General features: G+C 36.5%; 1 protein-coding gene across 5 annotated transcripts in view; it reads left to right on the plus strand.

Moving 5' to 3' along the window:
* The first annotated feature begins 10,177 nt into the window (after nt 1–10,177).
* RIF1 (replication timing regulatory factor 1) overlaps nt 10,178–22,649 on the plus strand; it is a 43,389-nt gene continuing 30,917 nt past the window's right edge. For 2 of the 5 annotated variants that reach the window (XM_019737457.3, XM_074336160.2), the window contains exons 1-9: nt 10,178–10,317; nt 10,690–10,803; nt 11,561–11,639; nt 15,120–15,216; nt 16,166–16,293; nt 16,387–16,481; nt 17,327–17,516; nt 19,296–19,388; nt 21,488–21,626. In XM_019737457.3, the coding sequence (XP_019593016.3) occupies nt 10,700–10,803; nt 11,561–11,639; nt 15,120–15,216; nt 16,166–16,293; nt 16,387–16,481; nt 17,327–17,516; nt 19,296–19,388; nt 21,488–21,626 (925 nt within the window). In that variant the 5' untranslated portion in view covers nt 10,178–10,317; nt 10,690–10,699. Of the gene's footprint in view, nt 10,318–10,439; nt 10,804–11,560; nt 11,640–15,119; nt 15,217–16,165; nt 16,294–16,386; nt 16,482–17,326; nt 17,517–19,295; nt 19,389–21,487; nt 21,627–22,649 lie in introns of those variants that run through there. The other 3 variants (XM_019737458.3, XM_074336146.2, XM_019737454.3) reach the window with 2 other exon arrangements.

Genomic DNA, 22,649 nt, shown 5'->3' on the forward strand with positions numbered 1-22,649 from the left:
GTTTCCTCCAATGGATTAGTTGTTTACAATAGCCCCTCTGACCTCTCTCTTTCCTCTATAAAAGAAGGTTCCTTTCCTTTGTTCTCTTGATTTGTGCTGTGGTTCGCCATTAGATCACATGTCTCGAATTGCAAGTATTTGTTCTTCCCAAATAAGCCCATTCTGCTAGAGATCTGGTTCTCTATTAATTTAAGGTCAGCATTAGCATACTATATATTTTAATTATTTACTTTGGTTTGGTCCCCTAGTAGAATGTAAGCTCCATAAAAACCATGACTTTTATTTTTTGTTTTTCCCCACTGTTATATCTACAGCCCCTGCAACAGAACTGGCACATAGAATATCCTCAATTAAATGAAGGAACAGATTATCATTAGCCTTTTATTTAGAATAAAATATGGTATATAAAATATAACTAGCTTAAAAATCGTAAAGCCAAGTGGAAAAACTGTTAAGGTATGAGCTATTGTAAACATTCTTACTATCTGCCAAGAGTTAAATGATAGAAAATGTATGTTTTACATCTGCATCAGATAGGGTCCAGTCAGGAGATAGAAACCGCACAGCAACTTGTACAGGGAAAGTTTATATAAAGAATTATTAACTACTACAGGGGAATGGAGCAACAACGGATTGACTAGTGGGAAGTAAATATATAAAGAGATACAAGGCAGACATGTACAGCAGCCGCAACCCCTACGGCTGAGATAGAGAACCCTAGAAAGAGTCCCCCCAGGACGGAGATCCAGACCTTGCTGGAGAGGGTAAGAGTGGCGGAACTTGCTGAAAAGCACCCTTCTGGAGAAAGCTGTTCATAGACAGGTGTCTCACAGAAGACCCTTCACTGCCGAAATCACCTGAGGTGGGTGCCAGGGGAAGCTGGGGGCTGCTGACCCGGTGGTGTTGCAGGAGCTGAGTGCTGAAGAAGCCATGTGCGTTGCAGGAACTTGCTAAGCAAAGCATACTGAAACCAGGAAAAAAAGAGCCCTCTCCTGACCCCATCCGTCTCTCCACTGCCCTCTACTGACAAAGCGTAATATTGTGCAACATGAATAAAGAATAAATTTTAAAGGGCTCTCCTTTTTCACAGGGCAGGCAATGAAATACTAGAGGTGAGAAGCAATCTGAGTACTGGCACAATACGTATGTCCAAAAAGTATCATAATACTACAGTATACTACATACCCTTCAATAGTTGGGAAAATGTGTATTTCCTACCGTAAACATGTATTCTTAGAGGACTACATGGTATAGGTCAGTACTTTATTCCACAGATGTACCGTCTGAGACACGCAGGCATTCAGAGTATTTGGACTTCCTAAACTGAAAATGCCATCTGTGCTCAGAGTCTGCTGGACAAACTCACTCAAATGTTACAAATGGTAGCTATATTAATAAACCAATGAGATGCTCAAGAATGGTAAATTCAAAGATAAAATGATAAAAAGAAGACTGTTTAGAACTAGAAGCATTTAATGTCAACTGCAGCAATTATAAAGTGTCTTATATTGTCATTTTTTGTGTGTGAAATATCCATATTTGAATTACAGTAATACAGATTTCCTTAAAATATTAAGTGGTACTTTAAACAGAAGTCTAAGTTACAGCAAGTCTAAGAAAACTTAGGTCAATTAGAAAAACATCAGGCTTGAAAACTGCCTATTTTCTCCTAACTTAAATTTTTGTTTGCTGTGTTTCTTTTTAATCCCAAATGACCAGAATGTTCTTGGACACGGCTGCTAAACATTCTCTCTCAAAGGATCTCAACCACAGTTACAACTCAAAACATTTCCCAGGAGAACTCCACAGTTTCCTCCTTATAACAGTTTATTCAGGATATATAAGACATAGCTTCTGCCCAAAAGTCAATCTGAAAATATAAGAAAGCCTAGAGAATGTCACAGAGAATCAGGTGTGGGAGGGGCGCATAGAGGGGAGTCATTGGCAAAACTCAGACGGCTGAGTCTAGAAGGTTTGTTGCCTTTGAAATCAACCTTTCCCACATTACTGATAAATTTATATACCAGATAAGTATACCTTATCAATAGTTTTTCCCACACATTGTAGGCAGAAGTAGGAAAAATTGCTCCACTGTATGAGTTGTTTCTTACAAAACCAGAAAGAACAAGGTTAGAAGGTAAAAATAGTTAGAGCTGCGATGACTTGGTTTTTTTAATTTAAAAGGTATGGGTTTTCAAGTTTAAAAGTGATATAGAAGATGATGCTAGACAAATATTAGCATCCTAGCTAAAGTTTTAACGCTATAGGGGGAAAGCAGCAGATCATCTACTTATATACCTATTCATCTAGTCAGCTAGGTTTTTGTTTTCTTTCCATTTAATTTTTGGCTAGTTTACCTGCTCATATTTACAAAACTTATATATTTGCAAAGAATTTACAGATGATGTATTATGAATATTCCTTCTCCTATCCCAGTTCTCCATCTACCCATATCTGTTCCTCAGGAGCTACTATTTTCAGTGTCTTGATATCCTTCAAAAGACAGTCTACATAAATGCACATATATATTACCTTTTTCCCTTCCCCACTCCACTCTTTTTTGTAGCATATTATACACACTCCTCTCTACCTTAATTTTACTTATGTATGCTCATCAGCTGTATCATGATATATTGTACATAAAATACAATTTACAAAATGTGTGTACAATTCAATGAGCTTTCATAAATGTATACATTTGTATAACCACCACCATAAACACGATACATGTAGACTATCTCTATCTCTTCAAATTGTGACTTTCTGCCTCTTTGCAGTCAATCCTCTCCTGCAGTCCCTTGGACCCTGACAATAACTGAACTTTTTCTTTTTATCACTACAGTTCTCTTCCCTAGAACTTAATATAAATGGCATCTTATTTATTCTTTTGTGACTGGCTTCTTTCATGTAGCACAATTCTTTTCACATGCATTCATGATGAGGCTTGTATCATTCCTTTTTATTGCTAAGTAGTATTTCGCTGCATACCACAATTTGTTAGTATTCTTCAGTTGATGGACATGTGCTTTTTCCAGTTTTAGGCTATTAGGAATAATGCTGTTATAAACATTCACGTACAAGTCTGTGTGTTGACAGATATTTTCATTTCTCTTAGGTAAATTCTTAGGATGGAAATTACAGGGTTGTATGGTAAATTTGTATTTAACTTTTTAAGAACCTGCCTACTATATTCTAAAATGCCTGCCATTTTGTATTCCCACCAACAATGAATAAAAATTCTCACTTGTCATATCCTCATCAAAACTTTGTGTGGTAAATTTTTAAAATGTTAGCCATTCAAAAATATATCTAGTGGTGTTAATTTGCATTTCCCTAAAGGGTAACAACGTTGATCATCTTTTAATGTGCTTATTTGCCACCCATATACCTTTTCTGGTAAAGTGTCTGTTCAAATCTTTTGCTCATTTAAAAATTTTTTGTCTTTTTATTATTCAATTGTAAGAGTTCTTTGTTCTGGATAAAAGGCCTTTGATGGATATGTTTTGCAAATATTTCTATCAGACCATTCTTTTATTCTCTTAACAGTGTTTTTTGAAGAGCAAGTGTTTTAAGTTTTAATAAAGTCTAACTTATCTTTTTTAAAGTTTGTATTTTTTTTAAAGTTCTATTTAAGAAACATTTATCCATTTCCAAAGTTAGTACAATTTTCTCCTATGTGTTCTTCCAAAAATTTCATAGGTTTTATTTTGACATTTAGATCAATTACTGTCAATTTTTTCTTTTCTTTCTTTTTTCATATAGATATCCAAGTGTTCTAGCATCACTTTTTTTTTTAGGTATCCTTTTCAGCATCTTATTGCATAGGCATCTTCGTGGAAATTCAATTGACCGTACATGTGCAGGTCTATTTCTTATCTCTATTCTGTTCCATTGACCTATAGGTCTATCTTTATGTCAATACTACATTCTCTTGATTACTGTAGCTTTATAACAACTTTAAAAATAGAAAGTTTGCAAAGTCCTGCTTATTTTTCAAAATTGTTTAGGCTATTCTCTTTTCATTGTTGTTGTTCCTCTGATTTAGCCATGTTTCTCAGCTTCTTTGTATGCCTTACCCTCATTTGTTGAGATTTAGGCATCTGAAAACCAATCAACTTGGCTAGAAATACTGGGGACTACTCAAACCTTTTCTGGGGATTCCTCTTCTCCAGGTTTATGGATGTAGTTTCACAGTTAAAGAGGTTTGCCTTGCTTTATCTCAGGAGCCCATAATCTCTTTCTCCTCCTTGTGTCTGTCTGCAGTACTGCAGTCTCTCTAGTGCTACAACAAGTGGTGGTGCTGGCCAGTGTTCTCCGCTGGCCAGTGTTCTCCGCTGCCCACAACATGGCATCCAAAGTACACTTCCCTTCTGTTCCCATCAGTACCCTGAGTCAGGCAATCCAGACCAACCCTTCGGGCAGCCCTCTGAAAAGCCAGAACATTAGATGTACATTCCATCTTCTCTTTTCCTCACAAGGGAGAAGCTGGGAGTTGGCAGTTTTCTTCTGATAGCTGGTGCGGTGTTGTGCTGGGGAGGATGAAGGCTAGGACCAGCAAATGGGAGAAACTTTCCTACCTGCTTCCATGGGTCTCTACTTGGCTTTGCACTCACCTGGGGTGCTGCAACCTCTTAACTGGTTTCTGGAATTCTCACAAAGGCAATTTTGGCACCTATACTGTTGTTAAGTCAGCATCTCCCTGGGGGAACAAGGGCCTGGAGCTTCCTGTTCCACCATCTTGCTTATGTCACCATTCTTGTTAATGTTTTTTAATTTTGAAAAGCAGTTTAAACTTACAGAAAAGTTATAGACTCCTATAATGAACTTTCACCTACATTTACTAACAAAATATTGTTAATATTTTTGCCACATTTGCTTTAGCTCTGTCTTTCATATAAATGAACATTTCTGAACCATCTTAAGTTGCAGGCATCTTGTGTTTTACTCTAAATGCTTCACATGTATCCTTTAAAAACAGGTCATATTGTCAAATGGTAAGACCAACACTCAATATCTGATGTAAAAAAATAATGTTGAATTCATTGTTTACTATAGAAAGGGATTTTTTTAATAGGACTTTTAGGATTGGCAGATTTTGACAGGCATACATGAATTAATGTCATCAGTTCAAGTGTAGTTAGTCCATTGTTGATTGTTTGGCCCTCCAAGTTTATGTCTGCTGAGTGAGTTCATACCTTATTGGCTGACTTTCAGAAGTGATGCGCTGATGCTAATGAGTTGGCTTTTAAAATTGTGTTCTCTGATGTGAGTTGTTGATCAATTGAACAGGATTAAGACCAGTTCTCATGGTTACTTGTCATGTCTTCTTAATAAGCAGTGTTTTTCTACATTTGTGGGGACTCTTTTATTCTCAGTCCTCTCTTTTGGTCCTCATTCAACCAAAGTTGGAACAGAGACCACAAGTCCAGATCTTCAACCACTGTTGTTGATTGTTCTTAAATATGAAGTTTCCTTTGTGGAGACAATGGTTTTCAATTTGCACATTGATCATTGTAACTTTATCTAAATTTAGTTTTTGTCTTTGAATCATAAATCACTGTTAGTGCAGTGGCTGTGTGAAAACATTTACTAGTTTGGATAACACATTGAACAACAGTGAGACAAACAAGTAAAGGTAGAAGTACCTGCAATATTAAAAGGGAGAGGGACATACGTACGCCACAACCATGAACCAAGTTTTTCAAGTCTGATGAATAAAACAAGATCATGACTATATCTCTAAAGATTAGGAAATTCTTTAACTATAGCCCTTAATTTAACTCTAGACCAGGATTTTTAAAAATTGAGACATAATTGATAGGCTGGGATTTTAACTTAAAATATCCATCAACTGATAAATGGAAAAACAAAATGTGTATATCCATTCAATGGAATATTATTTGGCCATAAAAAGACTTTTGTTTCTCTCTCCATGAATATGTTTTGATATACAGGCAAAGGATTTCTGCAATACATAGGTGGGTTCTTTCAAAAATAGATATTTGTATTTCAATTTTGAATAAAATTAATAGTTTAAGAGCTATCCTATGGAAATTAAAGAAAATTTGTGCCTTGCACACAGTAGGAATCTCAAACCTTGGTACTGAAACAAATCATTCAGGGTGCATATTAAAATTGCAGATTACTGGGCTTACCCTGGGACTTCTGGTTGAGTAGGTCTGAGAGATATAACCCAGATATTCGCATATAAAGAAGCTCCCTTTTGATTCTGATGCAGTGATCCTGGAACTACACTTTGAGAAATATAGCATTAAATTACCGCTGATTGGCTGTAGTCTCATTTTTTTTTTTTAACTATTTTATTTTAAGTGTGTTTTTCCAGGGCCCATCAGCTCCAAGTCAAGTAGTTGTTTCAATCTAGTTGTGGAGGGCGCAGCTCACAGTGGCCCATGTGGAGATTGAACCCACAACTTTGTTAAGAGTACTGCGCTCTAGCCAACTGAGCTACCTGGCTGCCCTGTAGTCTCATATTTTTAATGTGGGCTAGGAAGCTTATTTCAATGAAAAATTGACATTTTAAAAAAAATTCATGGTTTTATAACATATTGTTTTAGTTGAACCTGAGAAATCAATGTTTCCATGGCTAACATTTTCTGAATATTTATAACACGTACTCACTCATTATTTCAGCAATTTCCATGTATTAACTTACATATACATCACAAGCCTATGAGGTAAGTGCAATAATTCCCATTATACAGAAAAGGAAACTGAGACAGAAGAGGTTGAATAACTTTCCAGCCATACAGTTAAGAAGTTGTAGAGTCAGGATCCAAACCTTATCAATCAGCCTCCAGGTTTAGCCATTGTACTGTATTGTGGAGACAATACAGTACACTCTTTCACTTGAACCTGAAAGAGCTCATTTTTCTCATCTAAAAATGAGTTGGCTTAGTCATTAATGGTAGGAACTCTCTACATAGCTCAGTGGAAAGAGTGAAACTCTCTTGTCCAGATAAGACCAAAGGTCTGTTAAAGGATTAAAGCACCTCTTAGTTAATACTAAGTTAATACAATTAGTTAATACTTAGTTAATACAATTTGATAACATAGTAGAGTAGGTCTGAATGTAAGGGTAGCAGATTTCATGTGAGTCATAGGGCATGTTATTATTAGCTGTATATTTATTGTATGTGGACTAGTGATGGGATGAAATAATCTTTTAAAACATTTTTTCCCATCTATTAATTATTGAGAATCCCATCATGGAATCTTTTAGCAATACAGAATTAAAAAGCTAAAAAGACCTAAAAGTATGGTTTTTCTTTAAATCTAGTAAACTAGTTATCCTGTTGGGTAATATTACAAATGTCTCTCAGAACCCTATACTCCACAATTTAAAAATAACAAACATTAAACTAATTCATATATTTCAGAAAAAGATTTGAGATTTTCAATTATTATAATTTATTAATTCATTCATGTAACAAACACTTTTTAAATACTATGTGCCAGGATTTGTGTTAGGCACTGGGTAATAATAATTACCATTTACTGAACTTTGATGCTGGTGCTTTTCTTCTCATTTTATCAATGCAGACATGGTGAAGCTAAGCATTTTCCTGAAAGATTTTAAGTTGCACAGTGGCAGAGCCAGTACTTGAGTCCTCATGTATCTGACTCCAAAGCTGGCTTCACTGCATTAAGTCCAGTAATTTGGATTATAGACGGACGCTTTATTTTACTAAATGAATTATTATAGGAGTCCTTTAGGTAGTGAGCATCCATAGGACTCTTTATATTGAATTTTTTTTTACAATATTCAAGAGTAAATATACCATGAAAACTATACCACTACAGTGCTCTATGCATGGTAGAGCTCATTAACATTGATAAATAAATATAGCTTAAATAGATAAGTTTTGGAGTTACACATGACTATATTAAAGTTCTCTATTTTACTCTTTAAGCTTCACGTGCTTATTTGTAAACCTTGAAAAGTACTTCATCTTAGAGCCTTTGTGAGGAATAAATGATATAATGTATATAAAGCATCTAGCATTCAATACAAAGCAGTTAAAAAAAAACACGTTATAATCTTGAAATGAAACATTTAGGCTATAAATTGGGATTCTAGGTAGACACTGGGTGGAGAGATCCAAGAATTATTAGGTAGGAAGACTCATTAGGACTGTTAGGGGACAAGTAGGAGAAAGGAGTCATTGCTAGACGGATGATTATAAGTTTGATATTTGCTGTGATATTTGATATGTGGTTAAAGACAAGAATGGGGAAGTTAGAAAGGAGCATTGGATTGAAGGTGTAAGGCTTTTCCTCCTGAAAATGTTCTGAGAAGAAAAAGAGATATAAGATTTGGCAAGGCAAAGAAGATAGAAATCGTGTATTAGTTAAACGAATACATGAAAAGATGGATGAAATAATACGTGAACAAACTAATTCAAAATATATTTATTGAGTGCCAGATACTATGAAGTTATTGCAAGTACATGGTGATGGCGGCTCCAGAATTTCTATAAAAGAGCAGTTTGGGAGTAGCAATCTGGTTGGAAGGGTATGGAGAAGGGACTGTGTAGGGAAGCGGATTATGTCTTGACTGTTCTCTTAGCACTTTAGATCTCTTAGCACTTTGAGAAAATACCAAAGAACAGGGAGGGGCACTGAATGAGATTGTGGCTGTAACTAATTCCCCTCAGGCTAACCTCAACGCTGCCACTGTAGGGGTAGAGGTATATAACCAAACAGTAATAAATTAATGAGATATTCTTTTTAACAGATTTATGTACAAAGAGCTATGTCAGCATGGAGGAGGAAGCAGATAATTCTCTATGAGGCTAGAGTAGAGGGAAGGATTTCAGAAAAAGGTATGATTTTAGTTGACTCTTTCATCACACTTGAAAATTTGAATTAATGTGCTAAACACAAGGCAAAACATAGACCTTCAAAGACAGAGAAAAGTTAGAGATCCTGACAGACTGTTCAGAAACCGGCATTAGTGGGGGTAAGGTTGGAAATAATGGTGGCCACATGCAGGCTTCCTCATTCCAAACATACACCTTAAGCGCTGCAGCAACACCCAGGAACGTCCATAGCTTGGCTCACAAGAACTTGCATGTTTCCTTCCCTCTCGTCCTTGGTTTTCTTCTTTTAAGAAATATGTTATGTATCCAGTGCTGGTTTAGCAGACACTTTGCTGGGTGCAGATAACAGTGAAAGAGCAAAACAGCCCTGAACTTTGGAGCTGACAGTTGTACTGTGTGTGGGTAAGCGGAGACTCAAGCCGGGTGCCAGGGATCCCTGAGGCCAGAGTGTACGGACCAGTTGCTGCTGGGCCTTAGATTCCTGGTTTAAAGTGGATACAGTCCTGTGCGCTGTGTTGAGCATTCTGACACCTACGAAAAGGGGAGCAGCATATTGATAGTAAGAACTGACTTTCCTTAAGGGTTTACAGCAGTTTTCCCAGTGGGAAGTCCCAACCTTTAACACCTGGGGCCTAATAGAATGTATTAGGTTGGTGCAAAAGTAATTGTGGTTTTTGCCTTTTAACTTTTTAAGCCGCAATTACTTTTGCACCAACCTAATAGATCCTTGGGAGGAGCTACCCAATCTACTGAATCACAATGTCTAAGGGTGGGGCCCAGAAATCTAAAGTTTAATCGTGAATACCCCCGGGCCATTGTTATGTATACTTGAGAAGTTATTGGCCTCTTCCACCTTTTCCTACTTCACTTTCACCTGACCTAGGTACTATTATTATCCCTACCTTACAGAGGAGGAAATTGAGGCATAGAATGGTTGATTAATTTGCTAAGGCCACACAGAACTAGGGTTGTAATCTAGGCCAATCTAGACGCAACTCTTCGTCAAACATTACAGTGCAGTTACCTATCTCCTCGTGAGAAATGATTTGTTGCTAATACTTCAACAAGCACTGGACTTGGAGTTTGAGAACGGTCTGAAGATCTACTAACTTTAGTCGGGTGAACTTGGGCGACTCATTCACATTTTTGAATTTCAAGTCCTTCCCCGGTTAAATTTAGGCCAGGACACCTCCTCCCTCAAGGTGTGCCCTGAGCGGCGGGCTGGGCAGCGGGCGGGAAGGGCAGGCGATCGATGACTTCGGCGCGCGGCTGCCTGTTGGATCCGCTCGAGCCTCTCCCGCCAGGCCTGCCTACTCCCGCGCACTCCTGGGCCCGCCCCCGCCGCCATCTTGGCCGAGGAGGGCGCGCGCTGCACGCGTGAGTAAACAGTCCCAGCCGGGAAAGTAGCGCGCTGGCTGCGTACGGGTGCTGCAGGGCGGCGGCGAAGAGGACGCAGTGCTGATCTTCATACGTGCGGGTAAAAATCGGATCACTGTGCTAGGCTGCGGGGAACCTTCCGTCTTGCGCCTCCTCTGCCCCCTCGCGGCGAGATGCCTAGTTCTCCCGGCTCCTCCCGCCGCACGCCGGTCTCCTCCCCCTGTTGAAAGCTGCCCGGGAAAGTGGTGGCGGGAGAGGGCCTGGGCCGGAGCGCTGCGTGGGCCTGGATGCGTGTTGCGGGGCGTAGGAGGAGGTTAGGGTCTTGGGTTCGTGCGCCAGGGGCGTGGATGTGATCGGTGGGGCTATGAAGCCTGGGCGGACGCGGGGATCTGGGACCCCGAATCATGCTGGGCCACCGCGGGGCTGTTTCCATCGGTCATTGGCTCTTCCCCTCTTCCGGTCGGTGCCTCAGGGTGGCCGACATGACGGCCCCGGGTCAGAGCCCCCTCGCGCCGCTCTTGGAGACTTTGGAAGACCCTTCCGCTTCCAATGAGGAGCAGACCGACGCTTACCTTGCTCTAACCAGGTGAGGGACTCGGAGTGGAGCCGGGGTGTGTTCTGGTGGGTCTTGGGGAGGAGGTGGTTAGGGTGGGGCACCAAAAAAGTTTGTGTATTTTAGAAGTCGGGCAGCTGTGAGGACCCTGGGGTCGCGGGCTTGTGCGAGGGCTGGGGGTGGGTGCTGCTAAGTGACGTTATGCAGCCGCTGCATTGCCTAAGGTGTACATGGGGAATGAGGAAGCCTGCTTCTCTGTTTTGCAATCGAAGGATTAAAGAGTTTGGTTGGAAGTAGGCATGCTTTAGGAGTGGTTTTCTGTGTAAGTCGCCTATGTATTGGGACGATATGGCAATATCCAGATTTTTTTAAAAAAATAGCAATAACTCGAGTTTTATTTTATTTGTGAATGCTTCGTGATCTTTTTTCCCCCCTGAAAACAGTTTTTTGCAGTTACTGGGAAATTGCTGGGATAGGATAACAAGTGGTAGAAAATGATAAAAATGTAGTAAATTTGTAACGAGGGATAGATTTCTTTCTCTGTTCCCTCTTCACATAGTGAAACTAACGAAACGTGCACTGTGGTTGCAAAAGGTATTCTGAGGAATTTTTTGCTTCAGATGTATATTGCGTTATATGTGCTATATATTCTTAACTATCTTAAGCACTGGGTAGTTAATTTGCCAAGATTGTAACATAAACTTTAAAAAATTATGCAAGCATTTTAGGGAGTGATGATACCTTTTCTTATCTGCTATTTGCATAAATTTATGTTCTTTCTGCTTTTAAGTCGTATTACTGGAGAAGATGGAAAAGAAGTCATTGCAGAAATTGAGAAAAAACTTCATCAGTTAAACAATGTTTTAAAGGTATGTATCTCTGTTGTTTATTAAATAGTTTTATACTTGTGGGAAAAAAGTTTTTTACCAGTTTACTCATAAAAGTGTTGAACCTAAAATAAAATAATAGGATTATTACAGTATTAGGTTGGTGCAAAAGTAATTGCGGGTTAAAAGGTTGAAAATAATTGCAAAAACCGCAGTTACTTTTGCACCAACCTAATACTATTTGAAACTTAAACAGTGTATCAGTTTTTCTCAATTATCTTAACATTTTTTCTTCTCACCTCATCCTGCACCTCCTTGTGAGGTTACTCTTTAATCCCTCTTTGCTGAAGAGATTGGTGTAATTGCCTAAAGTTGCCTGTGGCCATTTGAATCCAATACCTTTGCTCTTAATTTAATTTTGTCTTGGGTGTACTCTGTGGGTAACATTCATTTTTTAAATCTTCACTCTCAGTTTTTGCTAATCTTGCCTGGTTAAAAAACCATTATTAAGCTTCTTTGCTTATTTGTAGGAAGGAGGTATAGTTCAACCTCACACTGAGAACCTATGTTCTGGTCCTCACTTGCGGTGTCTTTGTGACCTTCCTTAGCGCTTTTAATTTCCTGGTTTGTAGAATGAAGAGGTTGAACTCAATCTCCAAAGTCCCTTTGAGATATTTTTATGATCCTGTTTTTGTGCTTTTAAACAGAAGTAATCTATCAAGATACACATTTTATGATGATTTCTGGCTAAATGTTGAGGCATTGGAGGAATTGTCTGTCCTTAAGTATTCCTGTTACAGTCATCAGTGCTTTTTGATCACGTAAGCAGGGACTTTATAGTAAGTGGTTCAAGACAGTAGTATTAAATAGTATTAATGGTATTATTTATTGTTCTGTTTTTCTTCATTACCATGTTCTGCGTCCCAGCAGAATAGTCATGCTCTTCATAACGATGTTTTGGTGAACAGCTTGGACTGACCGAATGTGTAACAGTGGGCCCCCCCCCCCCCCCCTATGATTATAATGGAGCTGAAAAATTCCTATGGCCTAGTGACATCATAGCCCTCATAACATTATAGCTCAACACATTACTCACGTGTTTGTGGTGATGCTGGCGTAAACAAACCTGCATTGCCACTCGTATAAAAGTATAGCACATACAGCTATTGTACAGTACATAATACTCAATAATGGTAATAAATGACTGTTACTGGTTTATGTATTTACTATACTAGATTGTTATTGTAGAGTGTAGTCTTTCTACCTATTTTTTAAAAAGCCTCCTGTAAAACATTATGCCGCCATGTTAAGCCAGCAACAGCCTCACATATCTTGCCCTTACAGTGTCTTGATCACATCATCTACTCTTGTGCTTGATTTAACTTTGTGTTTCATACAAGTAACATGCTGTACAGGCTTGTAGCCTGGGAGCAATAGGCTATACCATCTAGATTTGTGTAAGTGTACTCTATGATGTTTGCACAATGAAATCGCCTCACGACGCATTTCTCAGGATATATAATCCCTGTCGTTAAGCGGCACCTCACTGTAGTTGATGTGATGAAGACATGCGTGTTCATATAGCAGCTGCCAAAAACATGTACACACTGTTTAAGAGATGTTATCTGTGCTCAAGCAGTAGTTCGCCGTCATCAGAAGTGTCTGGACGCTGATGGTAACCACTTGGAGCATCTCTTGTAATTGCAGAAGTCAAATGTGACTTGTATTTATCTTTTGTTATTGGTATATATTGAGTATTACAATTAATACAGTTCCTTTCTTAAAATGTGTATACATTTTTTTGGCACCCTGTGTATTTAGTATTTGACAGTGTATAGGATCAGGAACTCAATTGCATGCATTTTGAGTCAAGTTGCACTGTTTGTTAATAGGGTTTGTAGATAAAATGCCTGATGAATAATTACGGTTGACATTTGAACAACGCAGGGGTTAGAGACATGGACCCCCTCTTGCCCCACAAAGTCTAAAATCCACGTATAACTTTTTTTTTTTAATTTTTAAATTTTTATTTTATTAAATTTATTGGGGTGACAATTGTTAGTAAAATTACATAGATTTCAGGTGTACAGTTCTGTATTACATCATCTATAAATCCCATTGTGTGTTCATCACCCAGAGTCAGTTCTCCTTCCATCACCATATATTCGATCCCCCTTACCCTCATCTCCCACCCCCCACCCCCCGCCCCCCTCACGTATAACTTTGACTCCCTGCAAATTTGACTATTTAGAAGCACCTGGGTGATTAGTGATAGGACAATCAACAAGCTTTCTGTGTGAATTACTAAGCACTGACAGGATATTTGAATTCCTTCAGAACAAGAACCATACATACTAGGTAGAAGATAACGTATATCTGTGTTGCTGTTTAGAATTCTGTTAGTATTGTTTCTATAAAACCACAGAATTTTTGAAGAAAAGACCACTGTTAAGGAATACTTCCAGGCAATATATGTTTAATAAAAGTTGATTGCAGACATGCTAGCTATTATCCACGCAATAGTAGTAGCTTTCAAAGTCTTTAAGTGTTTAAGACTGTCTGTTTGTGCCTGTCTGAACTGACTTATTGAATATCCATTATACTCCAGAGTTTGGTTTTTGTTTGATTAATTATAAAAGGGGTGCCCTAGGGAAGTGCCTGTTTATATTTTTGACTACTAACATTAATTCTTCCTGCTTAAGAGTAACAAATAGCCGAGGACCCCTTGGATATCTGATTAAGAGAAATGAGGGGATTTGCACATAAATCACTGGAATGGGAAATGGTATCAAGAAAGACACAAGATGACAAGTAACGTGGTGTTGGGGGATATAGCAGGACTATCTTTGACAGGTTTAGATAGCTTTTACATACATAAATGGATTGGGCTTTGAATTCCACATGGGCATGAATTCAAATTTTCCTGTCTATGAAGCAGGGATTTTTTTTTTAAGATTGAGATAATGTGGGGGGTGGATTTTGGACAGGTGTCCACCGTACTCACAGAATGCTGGCATTCTGACTAACTTTGCATTTCTTTCCACAAAAAAATAAAATAAAATAAAATGAGATGTTTAAAGCTCCTAGCACTTTACTTAGTAATGTTACATTTAAACCCCTTCCCTCTCTATCTTAGCAGTGTCACTCTACTCTAATGCTAGTTTGTCAGCTTTTGTGTTTGAGTCTTCTGCTTACCTTTTGGAAGGGCTTTGCTCCTATTATTTATTTCCTGTCTAGTGTCTTCAGCATCTTCCACTGGCTGCTTTTTCTTTGCTTTCAGATCTGTGGAGATGTTCTTTATCTTTTAAGAAAAATGTTCTTTATTTAGTTGATCTCTATCTAGTTTCCCTAAGCTATGTACATGGCCTCCTTATCTTACTCCTACTTTATTTTATCTACTTTCAAAGATTTGTTCATTGATTGTATTAAAATGTAATTTTGTTTTTTAATCAAGTTTTGCTCTTAAAGTTGATTCACAATCTAGTCATTTGTAACAAATGTGATTTTTATTTTTTTTTGTAGACTCACATTTCCAGTCAAAACTCAGAGCTCAGTTGTGCTGCTCTACAAGCATTGGGGTTTTGCTTGTATAATCCCAAAATTGCTACAGGATTATCAGGTAGTTTGACTTAATATTTTTAGGAGTTTGTAAGTATAAACTTTTGATATTGTTAAAAGTACTGTTACCTCTATTAGATTCATAACAGTTTAGGATTTGCTTTTGATAAATATTTAGATCACCATCGTTGGAAAATTTCTTTTTCTTAGGCATTGCTCTAACTTTAATTATAAAATTTGCTTTAAAAGAAAATGGGTCTATTTAAAAATAATTGCTATGAAAACTGAACTTTGTAAAACACATTTGCTTTGGAAGTCAATAATTTAGATGGTCATTTATTTACTCTAAGCATATGCACTAAGGAGTATGCTGAATTAAAAAGTTCTTTTACGTAGTGGGATGGTTTGGAACTAAAAGCAATAAGGAAAACACAGGACATGATAGTTCGTAAGTTTTCAACTAATCTTAATTGTTGCTCTGTAGTTAGTAAAGGACCTAGAGAGGTGATCTTTAGAGCGGAGAAATTGGGAATAGAGACTAAAGATGTCAGAAAGTTGTTACTATCTTTTTTTCTTTTGTTCTTTATATATATACATATATATATATATATATATATGTATATATATATATATATATATATATATATATATATAAAATGTTAGCAGCAAAGGTAAGAGTTCATTTTGGAGCAGAGATGTAGAGTTCATAATATGTTGCCCAAAATTGTCTTGTGTGTTCAAACCTATTATCAAGACCTATAAAATTGCTTCAGTTGCACAAAATATCTGATTTGAAGCCTACTCTCTGTTTTCTCTCAGTATTCCTTCCCATTTTAGCTATTTCTGTGTTTTGGGAAGAAGTTTTATGTCAGCATCAATTCTCTGGTCCTTCTCTCTGGATATGCATTTAATTTTTTGCAAAAAAGAATATAGTATGTTTTTCTATTTTTATGTTTGAGATTTTAAAGGATGTAAACTGTTCTGCATTATTAAAGCTGCTTGTTTTTCAGAGACAAACATTCAAGAACTGCTTTCAAAATTGAGTGATATTGTTAAGAGTTCAGACAAAAATGTACGTACCAGAGCACTTTGGGTGATATCCAAGCAGACATTTCCCACTGAAGTTGTTGGCAAAGCAGTGAGTACAGTTTTTATGTATGTCTTCTTAACTATATGCCATTTAAAAAGTTCAGGCTTACTTGATTTATATTTATTTGGTTCTGTCTTTTAGGTATCCAATATAATTGATTCATTAGAAGTAATATTTAATAAAGGAGAGATGCGTTCTGCTGTTGTTGATTATGAAGCATTAAATGTTATCATAAGGTATGAATTTGGATGCTGTGCACATTGGAAGAATAGTGTCAGTAAATTTAGAATTTACTTCAATGGGTGGAGTTTTGGGACTTAAATTTGAGTTAGACATTAAAAGAAGGAAAAGTCTTCTAGACTAAAAGTCAAGAGAAAAGGGAACAGGAAGAAGAAGGAAAGTCCATGTGCATTAGTTAGTAGGTTTCTTTGCTTATTTTTACTGAGTTTGTCTTAAAAAATAAGGTCTTGGTTAGGCCGCTCCTATTAACACAGTTCTGGTTTTAAAAATTATTTGTGTTACAGCTTTTGCAAGAGTTTAAAAAATAATGTAGACTCCCAGGCGAGCAGTAGGGGTATTTAAGAAGTTATTAACAGTGCCTAGCAGCAGATGGGAGAATAAGAAAATCCCCTACCTTCTTCCTACCCATTCCTGTTCTTTGTAATGGACATGCTAACAGCACAAACTATTTATTGATATGCTTTGTTTTACTTCTGTTTTAAAGTTTTATTTAGTAGTTGGCTCTTTGCTTTAACTACTTAGTATTTTGATGCCCTGATTGATACTCACATTATATCATAGTTCTCTGGCTGGCCTTTCCTATGAGAACATTGAATTTAATTGTATAAAATCATTAGTATTTAGAAATTTCAATATGAAGACAATATGTTATTTTAAAAATTTATAAAAATAGTACAGAAATCTAAAAATTAGATATTTTTTGCATGTATTGATATACATATATATATTCTAAAGTAAACGGATTAAACTATGCATATTTCTGTGTGTTGCTTATTTTCCTGGTAGTTTAGATATAGAAGGTGAAGTCGAACTAATTTATTCATTGATTTTTCTATTACAGGTTAATTGAACAAGCCCCAATTCAAATGGGAGAAGAGTCAATTAGGTGGGCAAAACTGGTCATACCTTTAGTGGTTCATTCAGCCCAAAAGGTACATCTGCGGGGAGCTACTGCTCTAGAGATGGGAATGCCATTGTTGCTTCAGAAACAACAAGAAATAGCACCTATCACGGAGCAGCTTATGACTACCGTAAGTATTACTTTATGTAAGGAGTTTTTGGGGACTGCATTGTAATGTTCTGCATCAAACTTAGGGCTCATGTTGGAGTAAATGTACTATGGTCTAGGAAATTCCTCTTTGAATTAAAACAAAGAATTGCTTAAGTTAGTGTAGGCATACTGTTCCTACATTGCAATAAGGGGAGAAACTGTCGATTCAGTATTATTATGGTCCAGGCATTTTACTTCATTCCCCAATGAATGGTGATTGAAAGGGATTGCATTATTGGAAAAGGGAGAGCATTAACTAATTCAGTACTGTTTGGGTGATGGTAGCATAACACCAATATATATAAATTTAATGTACATAAGTGCATCTAGTGTGCATAATTTCCTAAAGTTATTGGGCTTTAGGTTTTCAGCCTTTGTTCTTAAAACAAATGTTTATCCAGCACCTGTTATATTCTGGGCATTGTTTTAGACACTGACCATACCAGTGTATATTAACAAAGAGAACTTGTGGAGCTTATTTTCTAATGGGGGAAATAATGAAGTACATAGTATAGTAAGTGATGAGGATTATGGAGAACAGCAGGGACTGGCTGGAGTGTGTCATTGGAGAGGAAGGGTGAGGTGGTCAGGGAAGAAAAACAAATGGGATATTTGAATAGTGATTTGAAGACGATGCAGGAGTTAGCTATATGGAGGAACCATGAGAGCAAATGGCCCCAGTCTGATGGTTGTGTTCACTGAACACTGGGCAGTATGATAATGAGTGAGGGTGAGGGGAGTAGGAGATGATTTCAGAGAAGCAGGGCCAAATCATATAGGGCCTTGGGGGTCATCGTAAGGCATTTGGTTTTCACTTGTGTTACATTGAAAACCATATTTGAAGGTTTTGAGGCCAGGAGTGATTATGTACTGACACGGGTTTTAAAGGGATCCCTCTGGCTATATCCAGAGAAGACTAGAGGGGATTGAATAGGAGCAGGGAAACCAGGGGATTCCGTAATGATTCAGGCAGCAAGGGAGCCTTCCCGATTCTTAAACCTGGGGTTTTGTTTGTTCATTTTTTAAAATTACTCCATGATTATATTTGGAGTCTAATAAAGTGTCTCTTGTCTTTGTAAGTTTTTTTTTTTTTTTTTTTACTCTGGTAAGTTTATTTTTTAAGAGCATATGTAAAATTCTTTACAAATTTGAACTAAAATTTTCTCAGGTATGTTATGCATGAACCTATTAATGTATTTTTAAAGTTAACTAGAGAGAGAAGTTAAAACATTATCATTTGAACTCTATTTAATGATATGCATGCTGGAGTTTTTAGAGGAACGAATATTGGTAAATAAAAAATTAAGCTGGATTGATAGATGGAGAATGGCCAGATATGTGATAAGGTAAGCATAGTACTGTGTTTCCCTGAAAGTAAGACCTAGCCGGACCATCAGCTCTAATGCGTCTTTAGAGCAAAAATTATTTTAAGACCTGGTCTTATTTTATTACAAAGTTGGGTCTTATATAAGACCGGGTCTTACATTAATTTTTCCTCCAAAAGACACGTTAGAGCTGATGGTCTAGCTAGGTCTTATTTTCGAGGAAACATGGTAAAATGTTAATTAATGGTATTCATATTTGGACATTTATTATAAAACTCTTAGCTTTGTTATATATGCATGCAAGTTTCCCTAATAAAACATTGGGTATTATTTGGGTAAATAGTTTTTGGCTGAGACAATCAGCCAATTTGATAATACATTTTTTTTTTCTTTTCAAGAGTCCTTTTGGTAAATATTTTTGCTTTTATTTGCAGAAATTACTTTCAGAACTCCAAAAGCTATTTATGAGTAAAAATGAGACTTACGTTTTAAAATTATGGCCTTTGTTTGTCAAACTTCTTGGGAAGGTAAGTCCACAGTTAAAGAGCAGATCACAGTATTACATGCCAGACCCTTTCATTTCTTAATTCTACATAGTATAGTCGATTTTCATTCGTCATGCCATGTATACCAATTCACCTGCTCACTAAAATTTATTTGTAAACCAAACATAAATACTTGTGGTATATAATTTCCTAAAGTTATTACTAGTGTGTATAACAGACACGTAGAGTGGCAAAAAAATTTGAGAGTTCCCCAGTGCATATGTTCCCAGCTGACATTGAGTAAGATTATGCTCTCTGCCTTTTTGTTTCAGCTCTCAGTGTCCTTTAAACAAATGTCCTTTTGGTGATTCATATAGTGCCACGTTTTTGACATTTTGTGTTTTTTCTTGGTGGTTTTTAATGGCCCCTAAGCATAGTGCTGAAGTGCGGTGTATGTTTCCAAAGTACAGGAAGACTGATGTGCCTTATGGAGAAAAGCTGGGTATTAGATAAGCATTGTCCAGGCATGAATTAGAATGCTGTTGGCCATGAGATCAATGTTAGTGAATTAACAATACACAGTCATGCACCACATCGATCCTTTATCAGATACATAATTTGCAAGTATGTTTCCCATAGTGTGGGTTGTCTTTACTTTTTTTTCTCTTCGCTTTCTTGTTAGTATCGTTGGATGCACAAAAGTTAATTTTGATGAAATACAATATACATCAGATAAATTTTTGTGGTTGTTGCCTGTGCTTTTAGTGTCATATCCAAGAAGTTATTGCCAAATCCAGTGTCATGAATTTTCCCTATGTTTTCTCTAGGAATTTTATAGTTTTAGTTCATAAATTCTGATCTTTGACCCATTTTGAATTTGTTTTTGTATATAAGGCAAGGAAGGGTCCAGCATTTTTTTTTCATGTGAATATTCAATTTTCCTAACACTGTTTGTTGAGGAGACTGTGTTTCCCTTATTGAATGGTCTTGGCACCCTTGTAAAAGTTGACAGTATATACAAGGATTTACTTTTAAGGCTTCTATTCCATTATTCTGTTTGTCCTTATACCACTACCATATGTTTTAATTACTGTAGTTCCGTAGTAAGTTTGGAAGTCAAAGAAGTGTGAGTCCTTCGCCTTTATTTTATGGTGTTTTTTTTTTTTCAAAATTTTTTTGGTTATTTGGAGCTCTTTGCAATTCCATTTTGAATTTGAGGATTGACTTTTCTGTGAAAAGGCTGTTGGAATGTTGAGAGAGATTGTGTTGAATCTGTAGATTGTTTTGGGTAATATTGACCTGTTAATGATAACAAATCTTTCTACCCATCAACATGGGATAGTTTACTACTTATTTAGGTCTCTTTAAATTTCTTTCAGCAATGCCTTATAGCCTTTATTGCACAAATTTTTCTCCTCCTTGATTAGATTTATCTCTTGAGTTAATTTTAGGTGCTATTGTAAATGGAATTGCTTTCCTAACTTCCTTTTCAGATTGTTGCAGATGTGTAGAGGCACAACTGATTTTTGTGTGTTGATCTTGTATGCTGCAACATTGTTGCATTGATTTTATTAGCTCTAGTAGCTGTCTTGTGGCTTCACTGTGATTTTCTAAGCCAGGGTTTGTTTTTTTTGTTATTTGTATTCTTCAGATTATATGTGGTTTATAGCCACTTGGAACTACTAATATTTTATCTTTCTATGCACTTTTCCTCTTGGGATTCATGTTTACCTGTCATTTATCCATTTTCCCCTTAACCATTTTTCCTGCCTCTTTCAGTATATTTGAAAATACTGTTTTTATTAGTTTTAGGGTTCAACATTTCTATTTTTTCTTTAATCTATTTTTTTATATAGATACACTTTTTGATATTATGTTGGTTAAATTTGGGATTTATCTTACCTTCCTAATTTTCTGTTTAGAAATGTCCTGCGTTATGTATTTGCTTCATGGAGCTTTCTATTTTGTAATCTTGAATGTTGGATGTGTATACAGAATTCATACGGAATATTTTTTGAAATTTTAAATTCCTAAGACTTTACATAGCTAAAACTGAATTAGACCAATGAATGATAATTCTGCTGTATGTATTGTTTCAGGCAGGTGAATAACTGTTTAATGATTTGATTTTTCTTTTTTAGACCTTGCATCGAAGTGGGAGTTTCATTAATTCTCTATTACAGCTGGAAGAACTGGGATTTCGTAGTGGAGCACCCATAATTAAAAAAATAGCTTTTATTGCTTGGAAGAGTTTAATAGATAATTTTGCTTTAAATCCTGGTAAGTAATATTTTAGAATTTTGATTTTTTAAAATGACTTTTATTTAAGCAAGATGAGAAAAGCTTTTCCGATTAGTATACTTTATATTGAAATTTAACCTTGTTATTTAATATCTTTTTTTCAAGGGAATAACTTTATAGCTAAAAACACAATTCAAAGGCTAGGCATTACTGAAAATCACAGTTATAAAATTTAAGCTATTTCAAAAAAAAAACCAAAGTGACAAAATAACATTTGTGGCTTTCTTAGAATGTGCCAGTACTTGGTGGAGCACTTTATCTCATTTAATCATCACAATAGACCTGAGATGGTTTTATTACGGTTTTGAAGAAATTAAATAATTTATCCAGGGTCACATAGCCAATAGATGATAGGAAACAATTGTGATTGTTACGGCATAAAAATATCAGTGACTGATGAACTTTTTTCTTTCAGGACCTTTGGAACTGTACCTAATAATAGTGAGTTAACATTAATATATAGAAGTGATTCCTTTTGATTTACTTTAATCATATCCTCCTATTATTCCCTGGAGGTATTTGGTAGATAAACAAGAAAGAGTATTTGGCCCCGAAGTGGGTCAGTATTAGTACCTACTTAACTGGGTAATTAATCTTAGGTATAATTGACACTATATTTACCAGATCTGCTAAGTAAGGTTGATTTCATTTTCCCCGTCAGAGATCATTAATCTCTTTTCTTCCTCTTTTTAATGTGTTTTATAAGGTGATTATTTGCATTAACTATAATTTTATTGAAAATACTGATAAAGTGCATTGCCAGGTACCAATTTTAATTGGAAAGTCCCCTTTGTTGTGTTGTTGTTGCTTATGAACTATAAGCAATGTTCAGGACTAAATCTGTTGGAATTATATATGTTGAGTGTTAAAGCATAAAAGAGGAGTGGCTTATAGAAGATTAAGTCCAGATCTATAGAGCCTGTGACTAGATCCACAGAGTCATTAAGAATCAGATGCCTGTCTTTCTGTCATCTTCAGTGTGCCTTAGTTGCAGACTACAGA

Source organism: Rhinolophus sinicus, chromosome 17 (genome assembly GCF_057876585.1).
Source record: "Rhinolophus sinicus isolate RSI-liver-muscle chromosome 17, RSI-T2T, whole genome shotgun sequence".
In the NCBI taxonomy this organism is placed as follows: Eukaryota; Metazoa; Chordata; class Mammalia; order Chiroptera; family Rhinolophidae; genus Rhinolophus; species Rhinolophus sinicus.